Genomic DNA, 26,116 nt, shown 5'->3' with positions numbered 1-26,116 from the left:
TTTTTACCTCACTTACTATGTCAGGGAATAGGTTTATTAATAACTCTCATTTCCTACCAAGTCAAGTGTCTTTTCTCGGTAAGATCAGTGTAGTGGGTTGAATGGTGGCCCCAGAAAAGATATGTCCAAGTCCTAAGCCCCCACATATGACCTTGGTTGGAAAAAGGGTCTTTGCAGACACACTTAAGGATCTTGAGATGAGATCACCCTGGATTACCTGGGTGGGCCCTAAGTCCAGTGACAAATGTCCCTATAAGATACAGAGAGGATAAGGCAGAGATTGGAGGTATGCAGCCACAAGCCAAGGAATGCCTGGAGACTGGATGCAGCAAGGAAGGACTCCCCACCCTGTGCCTTGACAGGGAGCCTGGCCCTGTCAACACCTTGATTTCAGACTTCTGTCCTCCAGGACTGTGAGAGAATAAATTTCTGTCACTTTGACCCACTGAATCTGTGGTAATTCGTTATGACAGTCCCAGCAAACCAATACAGTCAGCATTCCAAACTTATCTACTACAAACTCAGCTGCTCTCCAGCCTCACTTTCCTGTTCTTCTCCAGCTTTACACTCCTATTTGCCTCCTTTCATTTCCTATATTGCCTCAAAGCCTTTGCACATGCTGTTCCAGTGCATGGATTGCTCTTCTTCATTCTTCAATCTCTCTCCAAGACTTCTTCAGAGAAAAGCTCTGCTTCCCCACCCCGGTGAGGTCCCCTCTCAGCAGGCCATAGCTCTTTTCATAGGCCTTATCATAGTTTGTATCTTTATTGGTGTGATTATTAGATTCCACCTCCCTACCAAATAGTAAGCTCCATGAGAATATGAATCCTGCCTGCTCCCCATTATATTCCTAGTCTAGCCCTGCACCTGCTGTGCCATAGCAATTCTTTTTGAATGAACGGCCACTGTTCCAGAAGCATCTGCAGACCTTGGGAAACTCTCACAGCCTTTGAGATGGCTGTGGGCTAGGTAGGGTGATCATATTATTTGTCCTCCAAAATTACCCACTTCTGAGAGTGAAAAGGGTTGCTATTAATAATTACAAGTTACCTGGTTACAGTCCTGGGTAACAGGCTGTGCCGACCACAGGAGCAAACGTGAAGGCAGGAGGATTACTAGAAAGGGCTGGGCTACCACATTTTGGAGCGAGGGGGAGAGGATAATTTAAATTTGCTTAATTGCCACTGCATTTTCATTGCTTCTACATCATGTATCTTTGTGTTCTTTCATTTGTCGGTCCCTCTCTCTAACATGTAAGCTGTACGAGGGCTGGGACTTCCACACCTACAACAGTTCCTGCTGCATAGCAGGCCCTCAACAAACATGTGAATGAATGTGCTCACAGAGGAATAGTATGCCTAAGCGAATAATGAATGAAGAATCAAAATGCTAAAAAAAAAAATAATAAAAACCCGAAAAGCCTAATAAAGCTCAACACTAAAGGAACAGTAGGCGGAACAACTGCCAAGGTCTTGGGCTGAGGACGCAGGGATGAAGGCCCAGTGGCCGTGGGGCTGCTGCGCGGTGGAACGCCGGCTTCACCTCCGCCCACCCCGCTCTCAACACCCGCTCTCCGGTCCTCTCCAACTCCGGCGCACTGCCTCAGCCCCGGGCCCAGTCTGGCCTCAGCCGCCGCCTCCCTGGACCCCTCGAAGCCGGGACCCACACCGCCCTCTTCCCAGATCCTCCAGACCTGAGCCTCCCGCGCCGCCCCCTTCTCAGATCCCGGGGTATCTGGGCCTCCTGCGCCGCCCCCTCCCCGGATCCCTGCGCATCCCGGCCCCGCCCCCTCCCCGGATCCTGGCGGACCCCCGCCCTAGGGCCCCGCGGCCCCGCCCCCTCCCCGTCCCCTCGGCCGCGGCCCCGCCCCCGCCGCCGCCCCGTTGGGTCCGCGCGGACAGGCTCCCGCCTCTCAGCGCCCCCTCCCCCGCGCCCGCCTCTGCGGCTGCGCGCTGGCTGGGCCGAGGCCGAGGGGAGGGGGTCGCGCCGGGGGCCCGCGGAGCTGCGGCGGCGGCTGCGGCGGCGGCGAGAGGCAGAGCGAGCCCGGCGGCCGCGGGCAGACCCGGAGGGAACGGAGGAAGCGGTCATGTCTCGCTACACGAGGCCCCCCAACACCTCCCTGTTCGTCAGGAACGTCGCGGACGCCACCAGGTGAGCGGCGGGGACGGCCCGGGCTGGGGCGCGGGGGAGGGGCGGGGTAACGGCCGCGGAGCGGAGCGGGCGGCGGCCTGCGGTCGGCCCGGCCCCTCCCCGCCGCCCGGCCGGGCCCGGCCCGCGCTTCCCGCCGAGGCGCCCTGCCGGGGGCGGCGCCAGCCCGCGGGCTCCTCGGGGCCTGGGCGGGACTCGCGCCTCCGCCCTCCCGGCCGGCGTTCCGCCCCGGCGCCGACGCGCGTCCGGGCCCGGCGCCGCTCCCGGCGGGCCGGTGCCGGTCCCCCCGCCGGAGCGCAGGCTGCCCCTCTCCCGGTAGCCGGGGTCCCTCCCCGCCTGTGGCCCGGAGTGTCCCCGCGCGGCCGGGGGCTCGCTCTCAGCCCTTTGTCGCCGTGCCCCGAGAAAGCCGCGCGGCCGACCCCCGGATGGAGAGGCTTGGGGGCTGGTGCGCGAGCATCACAAAATGATGCGTGCCTGGGGCCTTCCAGTTTCCTCCCCTTCTGCCCGCTCCACGCGCAGACGGGCTGATTGCATTTTATTCCTTACACGATTTTATTCTGTATACAAAGGGTAACTTCAGTGAAAGAGATTTCTCTGGTTTTCTTTAAAGTTCTGAGTACGATATAAACACCCATTATAACGGTCTGGATGGACTTTCCCTGGTCGATTCTGATGCTCGCAGTCCCTCCCCCGCTCTTTTGAGAGTTGTGTCTGCACACTGTCAAACCCTGCATCTTAAAGAATGATTTCTTCATATAGCACTTTCTCCCTTAATAAAAGCCAGAAGGAATGGGGAGGGGGGCAATATTAATAGACATTTTCATTGTTCTGGACGTACTTAATTTACCCAGCCCCCCAACCTTTATAGGTATGCAGTGTTCTCATATTGTACATAACGGAATGCTGAAGCTCAGTTTTAATGACCTGTTGTCTGGGACTTCAAAGCTACAAATATATTGCACTATGCCCTAGACTCCAGAGCCATCTGGAGTAATCCTCATAATTTACTTTTGAAGAGTAAATGTTAAGTATTTTTTAAATTTGATTCCTACAATCATATGTCACAACTATAGACTGTAAGTTAATATACCTTAGTTAAAGTCTAAAAGATGCCTGTGTTTACAGTTCTTCTCGCAACCTGTTTATCAATACATTACATATGAAACAAGCAAAGTTTCTAATTCCGATAGAGTTAAAAAAAATTTCCCGCAGTTAACTAGACCGCTTGAATACTGAATAAGCATCAAGCTTCTCCCGTGTGTCTACCAAAAAATGAGAAGTTTCCAATTCTATTGGCCGGGGCCAGCCGTGGTAACATGAGTGAGTGAAATTGTCAGGTTTCAAGGCAGAGTAGGATGGTAGGGACTGTAGGAAATAGAAGCGAATGTGTGCCATCAAAAAGGGACAGCAGCTGCTACTAAGCTCCAGCTGATAACTACTGTGTAGACATTTGGACTTGTTGCCACGTCTTCCTAACTTTCAAAAGAAGTCAGAAACCTGCATTTTTTGTGTGTTAACTCTCTCAGTTTCAAAATGTTGGCATTTATTAAATTGAATCATGAAATTCCTATTTTTGTATATTTAAAGGCTGTAAAATATTGGCAGTTTCAACACTTTTTAAAGTTTAAACATTGTGCAGGCCAAATAAAACGTGTGGGTGACTCATGACCTCTGATCTAGATAATCCACCACTGAGTAGTCAAGACTGATAATTGAGATTTATTGATTTCCTTTTCCATTTTTTCTGCCACTTCCACTGGGGACAATCAGAATCTAGGAGGTGTGTATTAATTAAGTAATAATAATCATAAACATCTTTTGAGTACTCACTATGTTCCAGGCACTGTCCGAAAAACTTTATTTACATGTATTATCATTAAGTTTTCACAATAACTCTGTAATGTATGTTCTTTATTAATTATATTTTACAGATAAGAAACGGAGGCTTAGAGAGATTAACTATGTTGCCTTAGATTGCACAGCTGCTGAGTAGTGTTATGAAGTGGAATCATCACATGTAACCTGTAGTAATAGCTTGTTTGTCCAAGGTGGCGTACAGTGTGAGTTAACTAGCGATGTGACACCTAGACACATTTTCAATTAGCTTTCACCTTTGCTATTCTTAGAAAGAAAATCATTGGGATAAATGTTAAAATGAAAGAAACAGGGCATAATATTATATATAGAGAGAGTATGATTTCAATTATATAAAAAATGAAGAAAGGAAAAACTACATATAGAAAATGAGCCTGGAAAGAAATCCTTTTGCATGTTTTTTTTCCTGTTTTCAAATTTTATTTGATAAGAATGTTGGTTTTATAACAAAGCCCAATTTTATTTAAAATGTTTCTTTGAAGTGGCCATTTTAATATATACTATTAAAGCACAAGCCATTATGGGTTAGCATAAAATTTGATAGGAACGAAATTGAACACAAGAAGTAAAGAAAGATTTAAAAATACATTTTAAAATTTTGTATTTTGTGTTGTTTCTTTTCACAACAGGATGTGGATCAGGAAGAATATTAATTTTAGTATCTTTGCTTTTTTACTGTGTAGAAGAGTAATTTTTAAAAAATGTCAGATAGAGTTTCCTAATGGAACAAAGTAATGTCCAAATCCCAAACATAACATTCCCATTTTGATGCATAACATGATGTTAGATTGGGAAGCAATGATCCAGTACCTCTCTTGGACATACTTAGTAGCATCCTTTGGTTACAGTGCATATGAGCCTATTTGTTTTATGGTGATGTGGAAAAAGCACTAAACATAATTCAGCAACGTTCTTGATAAAAAGTCTTAGCAAACTAGGAATAGAAGGGAACTTCCTCAGCCTAATAAAGGGCATCTATGAAAAACCTATAGCTAATGACATGCCTAATAGTGAAAACTGAATACTTTCTCCCTAAGTTCAGAGCAAGGCAAGGATGCCCACTCGCAACAACCTCCATCCAACATTTTATTGCAGGTCCTAAGCAGTGCAACAAGGCAAGGAAAATAAATAAAAGACAAAAATTGGAAAGGTAGAAGTAAAACTTGTCCCTTTTCATAGGTGACATGTTTGTTTACATAGAAAACAGTAAAGAATTAACAGCAAACCTACAGTAACTAATAATGAGTTTTAGTAAGTTGTCAGGATACAAAGTAAACTTACAAAAATTCTATTTCTGTATATTAACAGCAAATAATTGAAAATAAATTAAAAAACAATTCCATTTACCTTAGCATCAGAAAATATAATTAGGAATAAGTTTAACCAAAAACCAAAACCAGAACCCTTTGCATTGAAAACTACAACATATTGCCAAGAAAAATTAAAGACCGACATAGATTGATAGATATACCATGTTCTTGGATTGGAAGGCAAGATATTATTGTTATCACTTGTCTCCCAAATTGATTATATTCTAGATTGAAGGCATTCCTGGTCAAAAGCTTTTTAAAAAATAGAAATTGACAAGTTAGTTTTAAAATAGGTTGCTATGCCAAGGATCTGGAATAGCCAAATCATCTTGAAAAGGTTCACTAAGCTAGAAGACTGATGCTACCTGACTTCAAGACTTCCTAAAAAGATACAGGAATCAAGACAGTGTGGTACTGGCCTCAGGATAGCAAATAGATCAATAGGACAGAATAGAGTCCATAAATAATCCACACTTACACAGTCAGTTGATTTTTGACAAAGGCACCAAAGCAATCCAGTGGAGAAAGGGAACTCTTTTCAACAAATAGTACTATAACTACTGGATATCCATACAGTAGAGATTAAAAAAAATGAACTGCAACCTCTACCTCATATCATAGTTTTTGAGCTGGATCATCAATTGAAATGTAAAAGATAAAACTATAATGCTTTTAGAAGAAAACAGAGGAAAATATCTTCATGACCTGGGAATAGGCAAAGATTTCTTACAGGACAAAGAAAGCAGTTACCATAAAAGAAAATATTGATAATTAGATTCACCAAAATTAAAATTTTTGTTCATTAAAAAAATACCATTGGGGCTGGCCCTGTGACTGTTTAAGTTTGCACACTTTGCTTCGGCAGCCCAGGGTTTTGCTGATTCAGATCCTAGATGCAGACCTGGCACCACTCATCAAGCCATGCTGAGGGATCGTCCCACATAGCAAAGCCAGAAGGACCTACAACTGGAATATACAACTATGTACTGGGGGGCTTTGGGGAGAAGAAGGGGGAAAAAAAAAGAAGATTGGCAACAGATGTTAGCTAATCTTAAAAAAAAAAACAGAAAAAAAGATACCGTTAAGAAAGTAAATAGGCTGCCACAGACCCGGAGAAAATATTCACAAAATATATATCTGACGAAGGACTTTTTTTTCCCTAATATATAAAGAACTTTCACAGTTCTAATAAAAATACGAAGATTATTATTAAAAATGAGCAAAAACTCACACTTCACAAAGAAAATGTATGAATGACCAATTAGCACATGAAAAAGTGCTCAGCATCATTTGTCATTAGGGAAATGCAAATTCAAACCATGGTGAGATTCTACTTAACACGCACTCCAATGGATGAAATTTAAAAGACTGAGTACCAAATGCTGACAAAGATTGGCACAAGGGAAACTGTTATATGTTGTTGGTAGGAGTATAAAATGGTACAGTCGCTTTGCAGAACTGTTTGGCAGTTTCATAAAAGTTAAATATATAAATCCTCTTTAACCCAGAAATTCTACACCTAGGTTTTAAGACAAATAACCCATAAGCATGAGAAGGTATTGCATCTCACTGGTCATTAGGTAAATTAAAATTAAAACGACAATGAGATGCACATTCACTTTATTGTTTGTTTCTGTTATTTCTTTCAGAATAGCAAGGATTAAAAGCTGTTAGTGAGGAGGAATTCTCATGCCTGTTTTGAGGAGTATAAGTTGATTGGGCCACTTTGGAGAACAGGTAGTGAGGCTGAAGATATGCATACTCACCAGCCCACCGGTTGCATTGCTAGTGGTACATGCCAGAGAACGCCGACACAGCTCTAGTGAGCATGTGTAGCATGATGTAGACTGCCACACAGTTTGCAATTTAAAAAAAATGAAGCATCTTAAATGTTCATCCACAGAAGGAGGGATGAATAAATTGTGGTTTATTCATAACAATATCGATACAGAGTTAAAATAGGTGAACTAGAGCTACGTGGGGAAGTCTCAAGGGAGGAAAAGGCAAGGTGCAAAATTATACAAACAGTCTGATACCATTTATATAAAATTTGGTGTATGTATAAAAACATTTACGATATATGCATTTACAGTAAAAATGCAAAGTTATGCAGAGGACTGATGAACACCAATGATTGTTTCCAAGGTAGAAGGCTATGTGTCATTTCTGAAAAAAATTACTAAAAATTATGGCAAATATTGAGATATAATAAATCTTGGTGGGTACATGAGTATTGGTTTTAGTATCCTCTATACTTTTCTGAGTGTCAAAATCACACCAAAAATACAAAAATAACTGAAAACAAAACAACAGGTAACAGGTGAAGGAGTGGAGACAACGAATGGGAGCTAGCTCTTTTTGAGAAAGTTTGTTCCTTCAGACTCCTGTCACCCTTGTCTTCTGGGACTCCAAGCCTCGTGACACACATTGCTCTAGTGTCTAGGATTCTTTTCCTGTTGGTCACTCACATTTGTTTAATGAGATTGGTTGCCTCAGAAGACATTCATTTAGATTCTTGGTTTGCTACTGGCTTTGTACCTCGGGCCAAGGTAACTTCTCTCACTCTTAGTTTCCTTGACTACTAAATAGTAACAGTAATGTGTTCTTCACTGGTTAATACAGCAAATATATATTGAGTACTTACTGTGTGCCAAGCAACTGTGCTAGATACTGAGATACACTGGTGACAACACCTGACTTAAAAGTCATTCTCAACCCTGAGTCTCACAATTGCCTATCAAACCTTTAACAAAACATAACGGGGTCACCAGGGGAAGGACTCATTAGGTCCAGGGTTAACGCATCAGGCTGGAGTGCCTGTTTTTGTAACATTGCCTCACAGATGGTTCCAATATTCAGGAATGGTTGAGAACCTTTACCCTGTAGTCTATGGTTTATGGGAGCAGGAATTGTTTTTTTTCTTGTTCTCCACCATATCTTTAGAGCCTGGCACAGTGTAGGTGCACAGTAAGTATTTGTTGAATGAATAAATGAAAGAAAAAGACGTTGTCACTGCCCTCTAAAGCTAATAGTCTCTCAGGAAAGGCAGACAACAAAACGAAATAATGAATATTAAATGAAATAAAATAATAAAAATATAATGTATGTCATAATATCGATTGCACTTCTTGGCATATAGTGGATACTTAATCAGTGTTAGTTGAATCTTTATATAATAACTACTAAATCCATATCTCTAGCTTTAATCACTGACTTCTAGTCTTGAAAGTTAAATTAATGTAATTGTATAGTCACAGTTTTCAGTTGCTGACAGAACTCTTATGGACGTTCCACCATCATCTCAAATTTGGCATTTCTAAACCTGAAAGCTGCTGCTTTTGCCTCTCTCCTCCCTCTTCAATCTAGATCTCTTCTCCAGCTATCTCACTTTTGTCACTGACACCATCTTTCTTCCATTTGCCCAAGCTACAAGCTTTGCAGTCCCCTTTGAGTCTTTTTTCTGCATGTTTCGAAGTACTCTTATTTCTTTGGAGCCATGTTTTGTGCTCATAGCTTCTCTATGAGCTCCATTCTCTAAGATCTCTATGAGGCAATAGGGTAGTGGTTGAGAACACAGACTAGTGTCAGACTGTGGGAGTTTGATTCCAGGTCTGTCACTTGCTGGCTTGGTGACTTTAGGTGAGTTTGTCCTTCTGTGCCCTTATCTGTAAACAATCATAGGGTGGTTGTGAGAATTAAGTGGTCTTTTTTTGGTGAGGAAGATTGACCCTGAGCTAACATCCGTTTCCAGTATTCCTCTTTTTTTCTTGTTATGTGGGCCACTGCCACAGCATGGCTGCTAACAGACAAGTGGTATAGATCCTTGCCCAGGAACTGAACCCAGGCCGCCAAAGCAGAGCGCACTGAACTTAAATCACTGGGCCATCAGGGCTGGTGCAGAATTAAGCGGTCTTAAGATGAACAGTGGCTGGCACATAAATGCACTGTGACTGTCAGCTGTTAATGCTATGTATTTTGTCTCTTCAGTTAAATTGTAGCTCCATGAAGACAAATATGCCGTGTATTTCTTCAGTAGCCCCTCTTTAGTACCTATCACAGTAGAAGGCATACAGGAGGCTCAGAAATCCTTGTCAAATTTGAGGGTCCTGCCTGGTGGCGCAGTGGTTAAGTTCATGTGCTCTGCTTAGGTGGCCTGAGGTTCGCCAGTTTGGATCTTGGGCACAGACCTACACACTGCTTATCAAGCCATGCTGTGGCAGGCATCCCACATATAGAGTAGAGGAAGGTGGGCACAGATGTTAGCTCAGGGCCAATCTTCCTCAGCACAAAGGGGAGGATTGGCAGCGGATGTTAGCTCAGGGCTGGTCTTCCTTGAAAAAAAATCCTTGTCAAATTTGAGAATATGGTAGTTATTTTGCTGTATGTTTAATAGTATAAACATCCATTTTTCTTTAAAGCCTGAGAAATAATTTTAGAACTTCCTTAGAATCTAATTCTTGCTCTCTGAAAACAATTAACATAAATGTGAAATTACAGTGAGGCAAATGAGTGTGTTTTTAATGAAACAGTTAATAATTAGAACTCTTTATATTGAAAATTGGAAAGTCTTATAATAGGAATAAATTTCAAAGGTGTGTGTGCTGGGTCACTGTTTGCCCAACCTCACTAAGCATAACAGCCCCCTGGAGGGCTTGGAAAGATGCGGATCTCCAGCCCCTAATCCCGACCTCTTGAATGAGAATCTCCAAGGGTGAGGCCTGAGAATTTGTTGAGGTTAATTTTTCTTTTTTTCTTCCTTTCTAAACCTTGGGTGATTCTTATGAGAGACAACTTTAGATAATGCTAGTCTAGATAACGTACTTTCTTTTGAAGGTTTCAACTGGATTTCTGTAGGCAAAATATTTTAATCCAGCTGTTCGTATTTCTTTGCCTTATTTCTAAAACGCTTCAGGCCTGAGGACTTGCGCCGTGAGTTTGGTCGATATGGCCCTATAGTAGACGTTTACATCCCACTTGACTTCTACACCCGCCGCCCAAGAGGATTTGCTTATGTCCAATATCCTTTATCTTACCGTGTGCATGTGAATGTACTGCATACATGTGCATATACGTGTGTATGTATTCAGGAGCATATGTTATGAGATTAATATTGCCTAATTAAATGTGTTTATTTCTTTATCTCAGAAAATGTAAAGCAGTCCACAGTAGCTGGCAAGCGCCCCCCAGTTTGAACCAACCTGTTAGCTAGAATCCAAGCATAAACCGAGCAGGCGAGACAAGGCACCTAAAGTTCAAGCATCAAGGAGTAAAGAGGGAGGGTGGACACAGATATAAAGACCTGGAAGAGGGGAAGTCTTTATCAAGAAAGACAAAGCCAACAGCAGGTTGAGACTTCGGCTTTCCTACATTTACTCAGAGTTCCAGAGTCAAAGCCAAGTCTGGTTTTGTTGGTTCTGCGTCTCTTAGAAAGTCCATCTTGCAAGCCTTAAAGAGTAAAGGTCAAGGTTCAAGATCAAGTGACATTGAGGTAATTGCCAAAGTCTCATTTTGTACTGCATTTCTTGAGCTTTTTCTGTTTTCTATTTTTAAAAAGCCAGTGAATAACCACCTGAAATATAGCTATTTAGTCATTTTCTATAGCTTATTTACATTTTAGTTAGGTTTAATATATAATTTTATATAGATTAGGGAGTTTAGTGGGGTATTACAAACCAATATATGTAATTCCAGATGTTCGCAGATTACTTTTATGTTTCTTTTATCATTATATCCCAAGTAATAAAAACATGAAGGTATTTTAAAGCAGTAGTTTCAAAGGTAAATATGGTCATTTTTAAAGAACTAAATCAGTTTTTGAAAATACAATGTTTTAGCTCTTTTGTGTGTGTGCTATTTTGTTTATAATAAATAGTTTCTCCTAAATGTCATAATTAAAAAGGCTTTTAATGAAAGAGTAATTTTAATTTCAGAGTAAAGGCTTCTGCATGCTGACTTTTTCCAGTGAAAAGCCTCATGACTCTTTTACCTGAAAGAAGGGAGAGAGTCCTAACTGGTTTATTTTAGAATAATAGGCAATGTTGGACTTATTTTTTTCTCAAACGTGTTTTAAATTATACATGCATACTGGAACTCACCAGTGTGTGCATTGAAAGTACAGTTTCGTGTTTGTTTCTGTTCTTTTTATTTTTAGATTCCCTCTTCTAAATTATAGTGAGACATAGATTTTCATAATAAAAGTGAAATTTTTTCTGATTATTCATATTATGTTGAGATGTGAGCTTAATAACTTGAACTTGTTTTGCTTAATAATTTCATGTCACATGTAATAATTCTTTAAAAATAATATTTTTACTTGATATCTGATGTTCAAGTATCCTTAACAGCTAGTCATATTTGAAGATGTTCGTGATGCTGAAGATGCTCTTTACAACCTCAATAGAAAGTGGGTATGTGGCCGTCAAATTGAAATACAGTTTGCACAAGGTGATCGCAAAAGTAAGTGTGACTAAACATTAGATCTTGTATATTTAGCAGAATGAGTTTCAGCAATGACAGATTTTTGGTTTTTTATTTAAAATTCTTGCAGAAAACAATACTATTTGAGTGGCTGTTACTGAGGTTTTCAGGTAATGAATTATAAGTCTTGCACTTCATATTTTAGCACCAGGCCAAATGAAATCAAAAGAACGTCACCCGTGTTCTCCAAGTGATCATAGGAGATCAAGAAGCCCCAGCCAAAGGAGAACTCGAAGTAGAAGTTCTTCATGGGGAAGAAATAGGAGGCGGTCTGATAGCCTTAAAGAGTGAGTACAGAATACGAGAGGATTCAAAACTTAATTTTCTACTTTATCTGGAAAACATTTTAAAGAGTTTTTTGATCTGCTCTTCTCTATTTATCATGTATGGTTATTTAACTTGGGTTTATTGGATACCTTCAGTGTTTTTATTTCATGACAGACTTTAACCTTTTTAATAGAAATATAATATATACTGAAGAAAAAACAAAAATAAAAATGTATACTTGACTCATAAGAAATATCACTCATGAAAGAAGGTTGACTAAAATTAGTGTAAGTCAACGTATTTGTAAAAGAGAAGTAATTTTCAAGTATAAATTCCAAGTATGATAGTACTGTAGGAAGAAGAGAAGACGTAAAAATATTAAATCTTTCAGAGAAACATACTTGCAGGTTATCTGTTTTGCTAGCCAGGTGTTTGTTAGAATAATAGTAAATCACAATGGAAATTAATTACTTGGTGAAGCTATTTAAATAATAACTGAAACTTTAAATAATATAACTGAAGTTGTATTAGCATGCCTAAATTCTTAAACATTTGCACTATTTATCTTAGTTTTAATGCTGTAATTTCTTCATAGGCATGTAGAATTTTAAGGTGAATTTTGTTCTTAGCGAATGATCAGCATTTACATTAGCATCCTCTTTCTGTGAGTAATAAAAGAGTTAGCTCTCCCGGACCATTTGTAGTACACCTAAGCTTATATAGTCCCACGTAACTTCAAATCAAAGCTGATCACCGAGGCTGTTCACTTTCAGTCCAATTTCCTCCATTCCTCAACTTTAAGAGCCTAGACCAGAAAATGCCCAGCATAGGGTATATGTACCCAAGTTCCTAGTTCTAAAAACCAGCCTGTGAACTTCATTGGCCTGGCTCCAATGCCTTCAGCCAAATGGAAGGAAAAGATAGGAAGAGAGAACCATGTCTACATTCAGTGACTTTTTAATATCAAGAATCCTGATTGCTAGAAAATGTGGCCTAGTCAGAGCCCTAGAATCTTACATGTCAGATCAATACCTCTCCTTGGGTGTGAACCAAATGCTTTGATTTTGGCCCATCCACAGGAGGCATGAAGGTGGGTATAAGCCCTAAGCTCCCTTTAATAAGCCATGAGAATCCAGGTCAGGATTGAGCCATTACCAAGATTGGTGAAGAAATACTTAGAAACAGTCATATTATATTCTAGAACTTGATCTTTTTTTATTATATTCTCTCTCTGATAGTGTAAGAATATAAACCTCCTTGCATCTGTGGAGAATAATCCAGTTTGTCCCATGGCTAAGGGAAAGCCATTTTCCCACTGATTGTTATTTAGACTCTGATATATAGTTCTATACTCAAATACAAATCATATTTATAGAACTTAAAACATGGTGAGAGCAAATTAGGACTTTTAACACCTTGTGTATAGGAAAGCTACACCAGTACTAATGGTACTGCTTCTCGCTTCACAGAGGACATGAATAGTGAATAGTGTGTAAGGGAGTGATGTTCAACAGTTCAGATTACTATGAATTTTATATATATATACATCTATACACACACTATCATATACATATATAGCCTATATGTATAACTATACATATATAGATTTGCATAAGTTTAGAATGATGTGGATGGTACATACAAAATGAATGGTTTAGGGGCTGGCCCGGTGGCACAGCGATTAGGTTCTCACGTTCCGCGTTGGTGGCCTGGGGTTCACCGGTTCGGATGCCAGGTGTGGACGTGGCACCGCTTGTCAAACCATGCTGTGGCAGGCATCCCACATATAAAGTAGAGGAAGATGGGCATGGATGTTAGCTCAGGGCCAGTCTTCCTCAGCAAAAAGAGGAGGGTTGGTGGCAGATGTTAGCTCAGGGCTAATCTTCCTTAAAATTAATTAAAAATAAAATAAAATAAAATGAATGGTTTATATATCAAAGATCAAAGTAGATATAATATTCTGCCTAAAGCAGCACTGTCCTAACTTAGTGAGTAATATCCACTGACCTTGGTGAAAAAGACTTAGTTTGGAAAAGAAAGAAATTGCCCATTTGATTCATTAAAAATCTAAGTTTCCAAATGCATTAGAGCTTTAGTTAACCAGTTTTTCTCCTGATTGATCTAAAAAAGGTGGATATTCACGTCATTTTCTGCCTTCTAGTGGAAGTAAAGTATAATACTTGGCTGGAGAAAAACAAAAAGAATGTCTGTCCACTGTCCCAAATCATCATGGAGTTTCAGGAATAGAGAACCACATCTTCTTGCAAGACAATGCTGTTCTGCTTTGTACTAGTTTTAAGACCATTGCTTAACCTCCCTGACCTCAGTGTTTTCATTTGTAAAATTGTATGTAGAGAATGCAAATCTTACCTAGTTCTCAAGGTATTTGGTAAGGATCAGATTTTGTGTGTGTGTGTATGGATCAGAATATATATAAGCCTAACATATACTACTAGTATATACAGTATATATATTACCTTGGTGTTACCTTGGACCAAAAAGAGGTCTCTTATTTTGCCTTTAGTGGATGTGGAAAAAAACTAGTTTGTTGCTATCACTAGACTATGAACTCTTCAAAGGGCAAGGACTTTTTTCTTATTTGTGCTTATATCCCCCGCACTTAGCGGTAGTCCCTAGCTCATGTTAGGTATTCCATAAACCTTTGTTGAATGTATATGTCAATGAATGTGTGTATATTCCTAAATATTCCTGAAGAATGTTAAAATTGCCCCTTAGCCGCCTTTTCTTTAGTCCAAATATAGCATCTTTTTTTTCTGTATTAGATTTTTTTCCCAAGGACAATTTTCCCATTTTGTTTTCTACAACTATCTACAACAAGAATGAAATTTAATAATTTCTAAAAGGCTGTGCTTTTATTCCAGAATCTATTCCAGATCAATGTATTTATACTTTCCATTGCTCTTTATTCCTTTCTGTAGTACCATGCTTGTATCTGGGATTATTTTCCTTCAGCCTGAAGAATTTTTAGTATTTCTTATAGTACAGGTCTGCTGGCAATGAATTCTCTCAGCTCTTGTTTATCTTCATTTTATATTCATTTTTGAAGGCTGTTTTTGCTGGGGATAGCATTCTAGGTTGGCAGGGACATTTTCTTTCTTTCTTTAACTATATCATTCCGTTGTTCTTCTGATATCCATAGTCAGGTGTCAGTCTTAGTGTTGCTCCTTTGGAGGTAATGTGTCCTATTCTTTAGCAGATTTTCAGATTTTTCTCTTTGACTTTGGTTTTCAGCACTTTGCCCATGATATGCCTAGTGTAGTTTTCTTTGTATTTATCCTACCTGAGGTTTACTGAGCTTCTTGAAATTGTGAGTTGATGTCTTTTGTTAGTTTTGGAAAATTCTGGGCCATTATCTCTTCAAATATTGCTTCTACCTCATTCACTTTTTCCTTTTGGCCATATGACTATGTGCCACATTTTTCTTATGTTCTATTCTGTATTTCTTAAAATTCCTTTTCTCTCATTGTGTTTCAGTAGAATGTTTTTCTAACAATGTTTTTTTCATTTGAGTTCACTATTGCTTACTTCTGCTGTATCTAGACTGTTGTTAAATCTGTCTAATGACTTTTTAATTTCAAATATCATATATGTTCAGTTCTAAAATGTCCATTTGTTTCTTTTCTTTTTTTTTCCCCCTCCCCAAAGCCCCAGTACATAGTTGTATATTCTAGTTGTGAGTCCTTCTGGTTCTTCTGTGAGCCACTGCCACAGCATGGCTACTGACAGATGAGTGGTGTGGTTCCGCACCTGGGAACCGAAGCTGGGCTGCTGAGGTGGACTGTGCCAAACTTTAACCACTAGGCCATCAGGGCTGGCTCTCCATTTGTTTCTTTTTATAGATTCCAATATTCTGTTGAAATTCTCCATCTTTTTCATCTGTTTTGTCTATCTTTTCCTCTTATTTTCTTGAACATACTAGTCCTACTAAGTTTTTAAATTCTGTCTGGATAACACCAATAGCTAAATTACTTTGGATCTGTTTCTTAAGTCTTTTATTTTCCTTAGTTTTCAGTCACTTGCCTATTTTTCACATACCTCATAATTTTTGTAATGGATGTACGTGGACGTTGTCGATGAAAAATTACAAAGGCCTTGGATGATATTCTCCAAAGAAAGTTGTCTTCTTCTGGCAGGCAGAGTATTGGCAGGTCACCTTGGTCCTGTCAGGACTTGGTTTGAGACCTTGTTAAGGCTGATCCAAGTCAGCTTTACTCTTACTCCTAAGGCATGGCTCTTACCTGTAGGATATGGCCCTTTTGGGTTCTTAATTGAAAGCTTGGTTGTTACTAAGGCTCCTTGACCTTTTGGAGGTTGACCTCTGGCATTTCTCCCCAGCACTGTGTGTCTGATCAGATTTCAGCTCAGTTCTTGAATCTTCCAGCTGCTGTTTTTTGCTGATCTCTTGGAGTCTCATCCTCTGCATGCACAGCTTAGAAGATGGCCAGTGACCTGAGGAGTATTCGTAGGCAGTTTTTAGGTTGTTTTTTTTTGTTTACAATTCCCTCATCTCTGGGATTTTGCCTCTCAAGTCCCAGCTAATCTGGTAGCCCTCTGTCTCTTCAGCTTATTCAAATAGCCGTTTTCTGGTTGGGCTCAGTTCTCCCATGCTGGCATTTGGAAAACGTGCTTAGTAAAAGAACCATAGCTTTTAACCCCTCAAGTTCTGCTTGTGTTGGTTATTCTCCAGTGCCTTCAAACAGTTTTTTAAATAAACGTTATCTAGCTTTTTTATGTAGCTGTTTTCTATGGGAAGGTTACTCTGGTACAAGCTGCTCTATCATGGCAGGCTTCAGAAGTGCTGCATCTAGGTTTTTGTTTTTATAAGCATTATTTGATAAACTTTAAATAATTTTTTTCTCTCTTTTTTCTTTTTCCTTCAGATTTTCCTACCTCTTAGGAGTTATGTAACGGCCTAAATATGCAGGGCATTTTTCACAACTGACCTATATCATAAGATATGTCTAGCAAAGTAAAAATCTTTTGGTTGAATATTCTAGTATAACATATACTACAAACTTGTTACTTATGTTTGAACCGAAGCATGAATCATAAAATTAGAATTCTTTCTTTTAACTTAGTCAGTAAAAACTTAACCGATGATATGTTAAGTATGTAAGTTCCTGGAAGTGTTGTTTTCTAACCTATTAACTGTTTGTGTGTGAAATATATACTCTAACATTATGGATGTTTGCAGGTCTCGACACAGGCGATTTTCTTACAGCCAGTCTAAATCTCGCTCCAAATCACTACCAAGGCGTTCTACCTCAGCAAGGCAGTCAAGAACTCCAAGAAGGAATTCTGGTTCTAGAGGACGATCAAGGTCAAAGTCCTTACAAAAAAGGTCCAAGTCCATAGGAAAATCACAATCAAGTTCACCTCAAAAGCAGACTAGCTCAGGAACAAAATCAAGATCACATGGAAGACATTCTGACTCCATAGCAAGATCCCCATGTAAATCTCCCAAAGGGTATACCAATTCTGAAACTAAAGCACAGACAGCAAAACATTCTCACTTTCGATCACATTCAAGATCTCGGAGTTATCGTCATAAAAACAGTTGGTGAACAGAACAAAAGAGCGCTACATAGTCTTTCATATAAGTTATTAAACCTCTCATTATGTTAAATAAAAATTCTTCAAGGCTTACAGAAAATGTGAGTTGATATTAGTTACTTTGGGCATGTGCAAGAAATAAAATCTCTCTAGCTTTGGATCAATAAAGATTTGGTCTCAGTTTAAGGGCCCACACCACAAATTATGATGTGTCTAATGTCACCATTTTATGGACCATTTTTTGTTTACATTGTGGCAGAAGGGTACTTTTCAAAGGAAATGGGTAAAATGGAACTAATTTAGAAAATTCTATTTGGATATTAAGTATTAGGAAACTTAATAATACCTTTTACAAAAATATTTTTTACTTTAAAGCACTTTACTTTCATGTAAAAAGTAATTATGACTGTATAATTGCATAGGGCAGGCTTAAACTATTTGACACCTTGTGTCTCTTTTTTTGTCTTCTGTTTAAACACGGGCCAATTCATAGTGGATATTAATTCATATTGCAAAATTATGACATTCCTAAAAGTAGAATTTATATAGAGATCAGGCATTCAAAAGATACATTCTTTGCTGAGCTCAAAAAATGTTTTATTTTTATTAGTGGAATGGTATAGATAAGTTGACATCAAATTGCGTCCTGTACCATGTTCATTCACTTCAGAGTATCCAAAACGTTTTAGAAATACTGAATTTTGGGCCAGCCCCAATGGCCTAGTGGTTAACTTTGGCATGGCCTGGGTTTGGTTCCCCGCCACGGACCTGTACCACTCGTCTGTCAGTGGCCATGCTGTGGTGGCAGCTCACATACAAAAAGAGGAAGATTGGCAGTGGAGGTTAGCTCAGGGCGAATCTTCCTCAGCAAAAAAGAAGAAGAATTTTGAATTGTTTGAGAATACTTCTCTAAAAAATGTGTGCAACACTCACAATCCAAAAATATTCATATTAAGCCTTACACATTTGAAGAGTGTACATTTTGTATAAAAATCATATTTTATACCATTATTTCTACATACTTACCTTTCATCTACTGCTTAATTTTTTCTTTTTAGAGTTCTAGCTCAAGACTTTAAATTGTATAGAGTAAGTCTTACTTTTTGAAAGAGTGTTTAGTACCTTGTATTAAGAAACTCAAGACTACATCCTCAACAAACAACTTTGCAGTATTCAGATTTACATTACACTGCCCTTCATTTTTTTAAACCAAATAGCTTTATTGATATTTATTGCTTTTGTAGTTGTTATAACTGAATTAAAAATGTGTTTGTAGTTTATGTTTTCAGAGGGTTTTGGTAGTATTTGTGATAAAATGGTTTTGCATATGATTATTATAGGGGATATGTTTGTAGAGCTCTACTTGTGTATCTTGTTGAAGTATACTGAAAATGAGAAGTTCTCAGCCCATACAGTTAATATTTGTATCTAGAGTGCTTAAGAAAAAGATCTGTCTTATATGTTTAGCTTATAGGAGCCAGTGTTGCTTCTATTTGTTTTGAATACAAATTCCATTTTTCCTTGCATTTTAGATCCTACGTATAAGAAACAACTTTACAGAATAATTTATATGCTGGTAATAATTGGACAAGAACCGTAATTTCATGTATACTGTACTTTCTGAATCAACTTTTCTCTAATCATAGCAAAATTTATTTCAAAATTACAACTCTTTGAACTGTTCAGCTGTAATAAAATTTAGTTATAAAGTTATGTGGCACTATTGAAAATTTAAAGGATAGTCCAAAGGAAGCAAGACAAACGTTAATTATAATTTTTAATATTTTCTGAATAAATGTTTGGGTTCACACACACATATATGCAGTCATTCCAGATACTAACTAGGAATTGAGTATAGTGTCTTTACTCTACATTTAATCCTCATATCTTAGAAAAAGTTACTAAGGTTTCTGAACATGCTTATTCCTTTGATTTACCTCTGATTTGGTTTTCCATTGTAATCTCCAGGCTGCTTAGGATACCTAATGGGTTGGATGGAAAAACTGGAATGATAATAGTTCAAACTCATTTGAGCATTTACTGTGTGCTTGGCACTCCTCTCTGAGTTTTACATTTTTTCACTCATCTGTTTATTCCTGACAACTTTGTGAGGTAAATACTGCTGTAGATGAGATGCAGAGAGATTAAGTGACATGCACAAGGTCACACAGCCATTAGACTTTGGAACTGGAGGGTGGCTGGGCTCCAGACAGCCTCTGCTTGACTCCTCTGCTCTTTTTGGAAGAGAAAAGTCTGACAGATAAATGCTAAACTAAAGTAATGCTTAGAGGGAAAGGAGAGAACAGAATTAGGAAAAGAAATTATTATAGGCTTCAATGAAAATGGGTTCAGTGTGTGAGTGGAAATTGGCAGTTGGGCTGGTACCCTGGAAAATTGTCTCCTGGGTATCTCTCTATTCTAGGGTTCACTTTTGTTATAGAATTGTTTCTTGGACCATTTAAGAGAGGATACTTAGGGTAAGGTGGTTGGTTAATAAAGCAAGTGTTTTAGCTCTCTCTCATCATTTCCTTTAAAGATAATGTATTTACTCAGGTACTTCCCAAGTTTAGTGTTAGGGGTGTTACCTCTCTTTATTCAGGATCATAGATGCTAAGTTAATGTCAGAGGAAATAAAGATGGCCACTACAACTGCTTGTTTTCTTTTTACTCATGAATAATACACAAATAACTTCTGTACAGCAGCTGATGTTTTGCAGGGGCAAACAGATAATGAGGGGATACACTAAGTGTTTTGTTTGGAGCCTAGGATTTAGTGTTGTGCCACTGGGCTCATTTATTTTTAAATATAAATTGTTAACTAATTTCAAGACTTTATATATTACTTGTAGTGTTTGAGATACAGCTATTCTAAGCATTACAAATAATTTCTGCCTTTAATCCCATTGCAAGAGACAAAATTCATCAGAGTGTAAAGAAAGTATTTAGAAATGCTTTTTTAATTTTTCTAAACTATATTAAAAGTTGTAATTTATTATTTAGAGTTAAAATGAAATTGGTTTTCCAAACAGGGTGGCAGAATATTTGAGGTACTTGTACAGATAAATATATGCTACTTATGCAGCATGGTCTCCTGCAGAGGATCTTGGCATCACAGAACCAAAGACTCAGGTTTAGGCCTTGTAGATTTTCAGATAAGTTCATGACTCCCAAGAGTTTAAGGACCCGTGGTTCAGTGAGACACATGGGTTTTGGAGTCAGAACATATATATTTGATTAGAAAACATTTTCAAGTATTAAATGAGGATTATGCACCCTAGCATCTGAATCACTCCCTTGATGAAAATAGGGTATTTAGGATCAGAGCATTAACTCTGGCATTGGTCTGCTAGGTTGATTTAAGCCCTCTGGAAAATTTATATCTTGAACACCTTTAAAAAGATGTTCACAGGGGCTGCCCAGTGGTGTAGTGGTTAAGTTTGTTTGCTCTGTTTTGGCACCTGGGGTTCGCTGGTTCAAATCTTGGGTGTGGACCTACACACCACTCCTCAAGCTGTGCTGTGGCGGAATCCCACATACAAAATAGAGGAAGACTGGCAACAGATGTCTCCTTACCGCCCCCCCCCCGCCCCCAGTTAATAAAATTAAGTGTAAAGAAAGTCAAAACCCTTTTTAGAAATACAGTATTCCCTGATGTAAGTGCTAGATATTCCAGGTTGACTCAACTTCTCTCAGGTTAAAACAGTACTTTACAGTAATGACAAGTATTTATTTAAAGAAATCATGTGAAGAAAGATTTAATAAAAAATGTACATAGACCATTGTACCCCATCAGCAATATTGTCCCAAAAAATGGTATAATATTTTTATTCTCTTTTGGGGAAATGATTATATGATTAGTCTTTCTTGAATCCTTTATTCTAGGAGTATACCACAACTCTGAACTTACGAAAAGAACTAGTATCAACTTGTAGAGATAGATGGATGCCCACTGGGTTGATGGTTGCCATTTTTTAAAAGTACTATGTGATTTTAAGTATATATATGGTTCACATAATTCAAAACACCAACTTCTGTTTATAAGCTAGAAAATAGATTACAAACTAAAATCAATATCTTGCTGTATGCCAGTTTCCGGTTCTTTCAGAATGCTGCTAGAAAATTTAAAGGGTCAGTCTCTTCAGATGAGAGAATCCCCAGGCAGAAATCAGTCCTCAGTCCTAGAAATGGATTGAGTGCATGTTCCTTATTGTTTGATCTTATGTGTGTTACAGCTTGTGTAGGATGAGTAGTTCCTCAGAAAAAGTGTCATTGAAACCAGAAGCAAAATTCCTGCTTCTCCAATTTAGGAGTATAATTCTATTAACTAAATGCCCAAGTACTGTATGCTTTTTAGAAATGTCTTCATGGAGGTAAATTGAGGAAGACCAGAATTCTTTGCTGTGACCACCTGTTTTCCAAGGAAATAACCACATTCTAGTTTTCTTAGCTTACTCCTAATAGTACTGACTTAAAATACTGTTAAATTGACTTTAATTTCAACAAAAATCTCAATATAAAATAGTCTTCAAAGCTGCAAGTGATAACATTTTTTTTTAATAAGAAAAATTTAATTGATTTGTTGGGAGAGGGGATTAAGAACTATTACTATTACATCTGTGAGGCAGTATCTGCTTTGTAGTAATATTTTACAACTTGAAAAAAGTATTCTGTTAAAGACCTTTTCAAAATTGACATAAGCTATATAACTGTTCAGACTCTTCTGGGCGATCTTATATTTTAAAAATGAGAAGGGATTTATTTAAATTTATTTTAACACATTGTGAAATATTTATATAATTTCATAAGACCCTTAGAGAAAAGCATTAACATTCATTATTGTCAGTAAACATTAAAATTTTGGCCTTAAAATGTTAAATGTAGCTGAATTAGAAATACTAATGGTCTAGTTTTGTTTATATTCATTACAGTTTTTAATATATATATAAAAGGTCTAACCATTTTTGGTATTGTTTTATACTTTATAATTCCCTGTTCTTAGCATATAATCTACTAAGTGGGATTGTAAAAAAAATACCACTTGGGGCCATCCCATGGCCTAAAGGTTAATTTCTGTGCACTCTGCTTCAGCAGCTTGGGTTTGTGGCTTCAGATCCCTGGCATGGACCTACACCACTCATCCCCCATGCTGTGGCAGTGACCCACATAGAAAACAGAGGAAAATTGGTACAGATGTTAGCTCAGGACTAATCTTCCTCAGCAAAAAAAATAAATATTAAAAAACGATGGATGAAAAATTTTTATTCTAAAATACCTCATATATGAAAAACACTTTGTGCAGAGCTCTGAGCTGCCTGCCAGCAGTCAAATATAACTAATGTTCTAAGAGGTGTCCTGACCACACTTTGTCCGCCCTTTATCTATTTTGACTCAAAGGTGGTGTTTCATATGAATGAATGGAATGTCATGGAAAGTGAAACTACATGACTTAAGGAATCATTTTAAGTGCTTTTAGCCTTCAGTTAGCTCCACTGGTATTAATTCAGTATGAAAGGCTTTAGAGGGTAGGAGCCAGCTGTTAGGAGTTGCATACTGCCTTACCCTTCTACGTCCTAGTCACCAGTGCTAATGAGCCCCTGAGCATCCCCTTTTGAGACTCTCAGACACATATTTCCTTCACTACTTGAGGTTCAAGTTATTCCACTTGAATTTCTTTAACTTTCTTCTCAAGACATGGGCAGTTATTATAAATACCCTTCAGAACCTTTATAGTCTCCACCTACCTCTTTATTCTCCACTAATTAAAGCTTCTTCAATCATTAACATTTATGTCAACGTTAACATTAAATGTCAGTTGTCACATTTCCCAAACAAGCCAGTGCTTAAATACATTATCCTTTCTCTGATTCAGCTCTTCCAATGGCTTTGGTGTTTCAGTCATTGACTAGAGTTGTATTGTTTTAGAAGTGTTAATAACCAAAAAACCACCCTACTTGAAAGTGCAAGAAAAACATTCAAGAGGTTCAAAGTTTACAAGCTCGAAAGATTAGCTTATTTGTGCTATGTGCCACATGTAAGTGAGCTTTTAGAATTATTGGCAAACACTGAACTTATGTATAATGTTGGAGTGAACTAGTAAAGCAGCCTTAATTTCCCCAATTCTATTAACATTATAGAAATCTTTAGTAAGAAAATAATTTTACAGTGAACATTCATATTCCAACTACCTAGATCCTACAATTAACAGATTATATTTGTTTTATCACATATATTTCCATCTATCTATTCCCCAGTTATTTTGAATTCAACACATAGTAAAATCTTGAAAACTGCAATGTTCATAAATGGGGTATTCTAACTAGCTAAAGACCAATCAGAAAACCTTGGTTGAATCTTTCATAAACATAATTCTGTTGTTTTAATTTTGAAATTCCAGATCTGGTCTCAAGCATCAGATGATTACAGGAACTTAAGAAATAGACATGGGGCCAGCCCAATGGCACAGTGGTTAAGTTCTCATGCTCCACTTCAGCAGCCCAGGGTTTGTGGGTTGGGATCCCGGGTGCAGACATACACACTGCTCATCCAGCTGTGCCCTGGTGGTGTCCCACATACAAAACAGAGGAAGACTGGCACAGATGTTAGCTCATCAACAATCTTCCTCAAGGAAAAAGAGGAAGATTGGCAACAGATGTTAGCCAAGGGCCAATCTTCCTCACCAAAAAAAGAAAAAAGAAATAGACACGGTTGAGGAGACTGGACTGAATGCACAGTGACTAGGACCCTTGGAAGGCTGATGGAAAAGGGCCATCCAATCTTTGATATTAATCCTTTCATTCTAAAGTTTGAGAGCAGTAAATGCCTAATCATTTGAAGAGTAAGGGTAATTTTGTTCAATTTTGGAAGGGACCTTTGAGAGCCCTTATTTTATAGCAAGAAGATCTCCCAAATTGTAGATCTCTCTAAGGTTTTGATAGGAAGAACCGAAGCCCTCTATGATTCCATGTTGTCACGGAAAGTATACTAACAAAGAGGTTACTGTTTAAAGATCTTGCTGTTAGAAGGCAATTTTGAGTTCAATTTAAATCTAATATTTGCATGTTGAAAATAGTCAAAGATCATCGAAATATCTTCTACCTGCCATCCCCTCTCTAAGATTCTAGACTGCCAAGAACACATTTGTAATTTGGTTTTGCCAACTAATTGAGTTACTCTCTCATCTTAGAATAAAGGGACTATAATGAGTTAGGAATAGCTATATATATATGACACTTTGGAGGAGTTTGACTAGTATCTGTTATCTTTACAACCAGATGTAAAATACCACATATTTTTCTGCCACTTACTTATGTATTGGACTAGGAAAAAGTACTTAACTTTCCTGAATCCTTTCTTACACGTGCGTAAAAGTTATTGTGTGAATGACTAGAGAAATGAAGTATTTTCATCATCGTTTAAGAACGTCATTTCATCTTAAGCTATTTTTATACGTTCAGGATAGGTGATCTCTTCTAATTAAATGGTGCTTGAGTAGAACATGCAGCTCCTTGGAGAAATGTGATCTGATTATCCATGTAGGTTACTTCTGCCAGTTCTCCCGTGTTGTCCCTTTCTCCCATTATACTGAATTCAGCGACTAATGCATGTCATCTGTAATAATCTATTCCTCTAACAGAGGGAACTTCACATTCGTGTGACCAGTTCTCCACTAAGGAAACATTACTGTAAACTCTACTCTAGAAATTAAATTCTAAGATCTCAACAATGAACCCTCAGTAAACGCAACACCTTTTATAAATCTTAAATTGTAATTCAATTTGGGGTTTTTATAATACAAGTTTAAGTTTGGCAAATACAATTCCTGGGTGTTAGGAAGATTACTTACACATTTTAGCATATTTATTTTAGACCTTCAAGAAAGTGGCCAAGGATATGAAAAGTAACGTCATCTGAAAACTGTCAGAGATTAATTCAAGACAATCTAATCCAAGAGATTTAAAGAACAAAGGTTTAGTTCAAGCATAAAATAGATTATCCCTAACTCTTAAAAAAACTCTATCCACCCAATACTTTCAGAGAATCCTATCTAAAACTTTCAAGAAAGTTTCAAAGGTTACATTTTTATATGTATTTATAAATAACATTCTATAAAATGTACTCTCAAGTGTCCTTTCAGATTTAAAAACAAGTAGTTTCTGAATTATACATGATTTGTGCTTGTGCAATTCTGCCTCCTACACCATCTCTTCTCTCAACACAGACATACTCTTTCCCCATTTGAAAACTTGTATTTGGGAGTTTTTGAAAGATTTATGGGTTCAAGAGAGAAAGGAATAAAGTACAAAAAGCAACTTGGAGGAGTTCGCTCAGGGATCACATGCTCAGCAAGGCAGGCCTGTACTTTTATAATGTTCTCAGTTCAGCACTGGCCTTCAAAAGTTTATATACAGGAAGATGATGAGCCTGTCAGCCTTTCATCCCAAAGTATAAGTAAATACTTTGATTCC

General features: G+C 38.3%; 1 protein-coding gene across 3 annotated transcripts; it reads left to right on the top strand.

The window, feature by feature from the left end:
- The first annotated feature begins 1,950 nt into the window (after positions 1-1,950).
- Positions 1,951-20,300, top strand: SRSF12 (serine and arginine rich splicing factor 12). Of its 3 annotated transcripts, XM_070225276.1 has the most exons (5): positions 1,951-2,151; positions 10,246-10,369; positions 11,678-11,789; positions 11,956-12,097; positions 17,293-19,583. In XM_070225276.1, the coding sequence occupies exons 1-5, from the start codon at positions 2,087-2,089 to the stop codon at positions 17,660-17,662; spliced, it is 813 nt and encodes a 270-aa protein (XP_070081377.1). In that variant the 5' UTR covers positions 1,951-2,086; the 3' UTR covers positions 17,663-19,583. The 3 variants fall into 3 exon arrangements, with proteins under 3 accessions (XP_070081377.1, XP_070081375.1, XP_070081376.1); XM_070225274.1 differs by lacking the exons at positions 1,951-2,151; positions 10,246-10,369 and adding an exon at positions 10,683-10,821 and having other exon boundaries at positions 11,666-11,789; positions 17,293-20,300; XM_070225275.1 differs by lacking the exons at positions 1,951-2,151; positions 10,246-10,369 and adding an exon at positions 10,690-10,821 and having other exon boundaries at positions 17,293-20,300.
- The last annotated feature ends 5,816 nt before the right edge of the window (positions 20,301-26,116 follow it).

This window comes from Equus caballus, chromosome 10 (genome assembly GCF_041296265.1).
Source record: "Equus caballus isolate H_3958 breed thoroughbred chromosome 10, TB-T2T, whole genome shotgun sequence".
Taxonomy (NCBI): Eukaryota; Metazoa; Chordata; class Mammalia; order Perissodactyla; family Equidae; genus Equus; species Equus caballus.
Note: the sequence above shows the minus strand (reverse complement) of the source record. Positions and strands in the feature narration are given on the sequence as shown.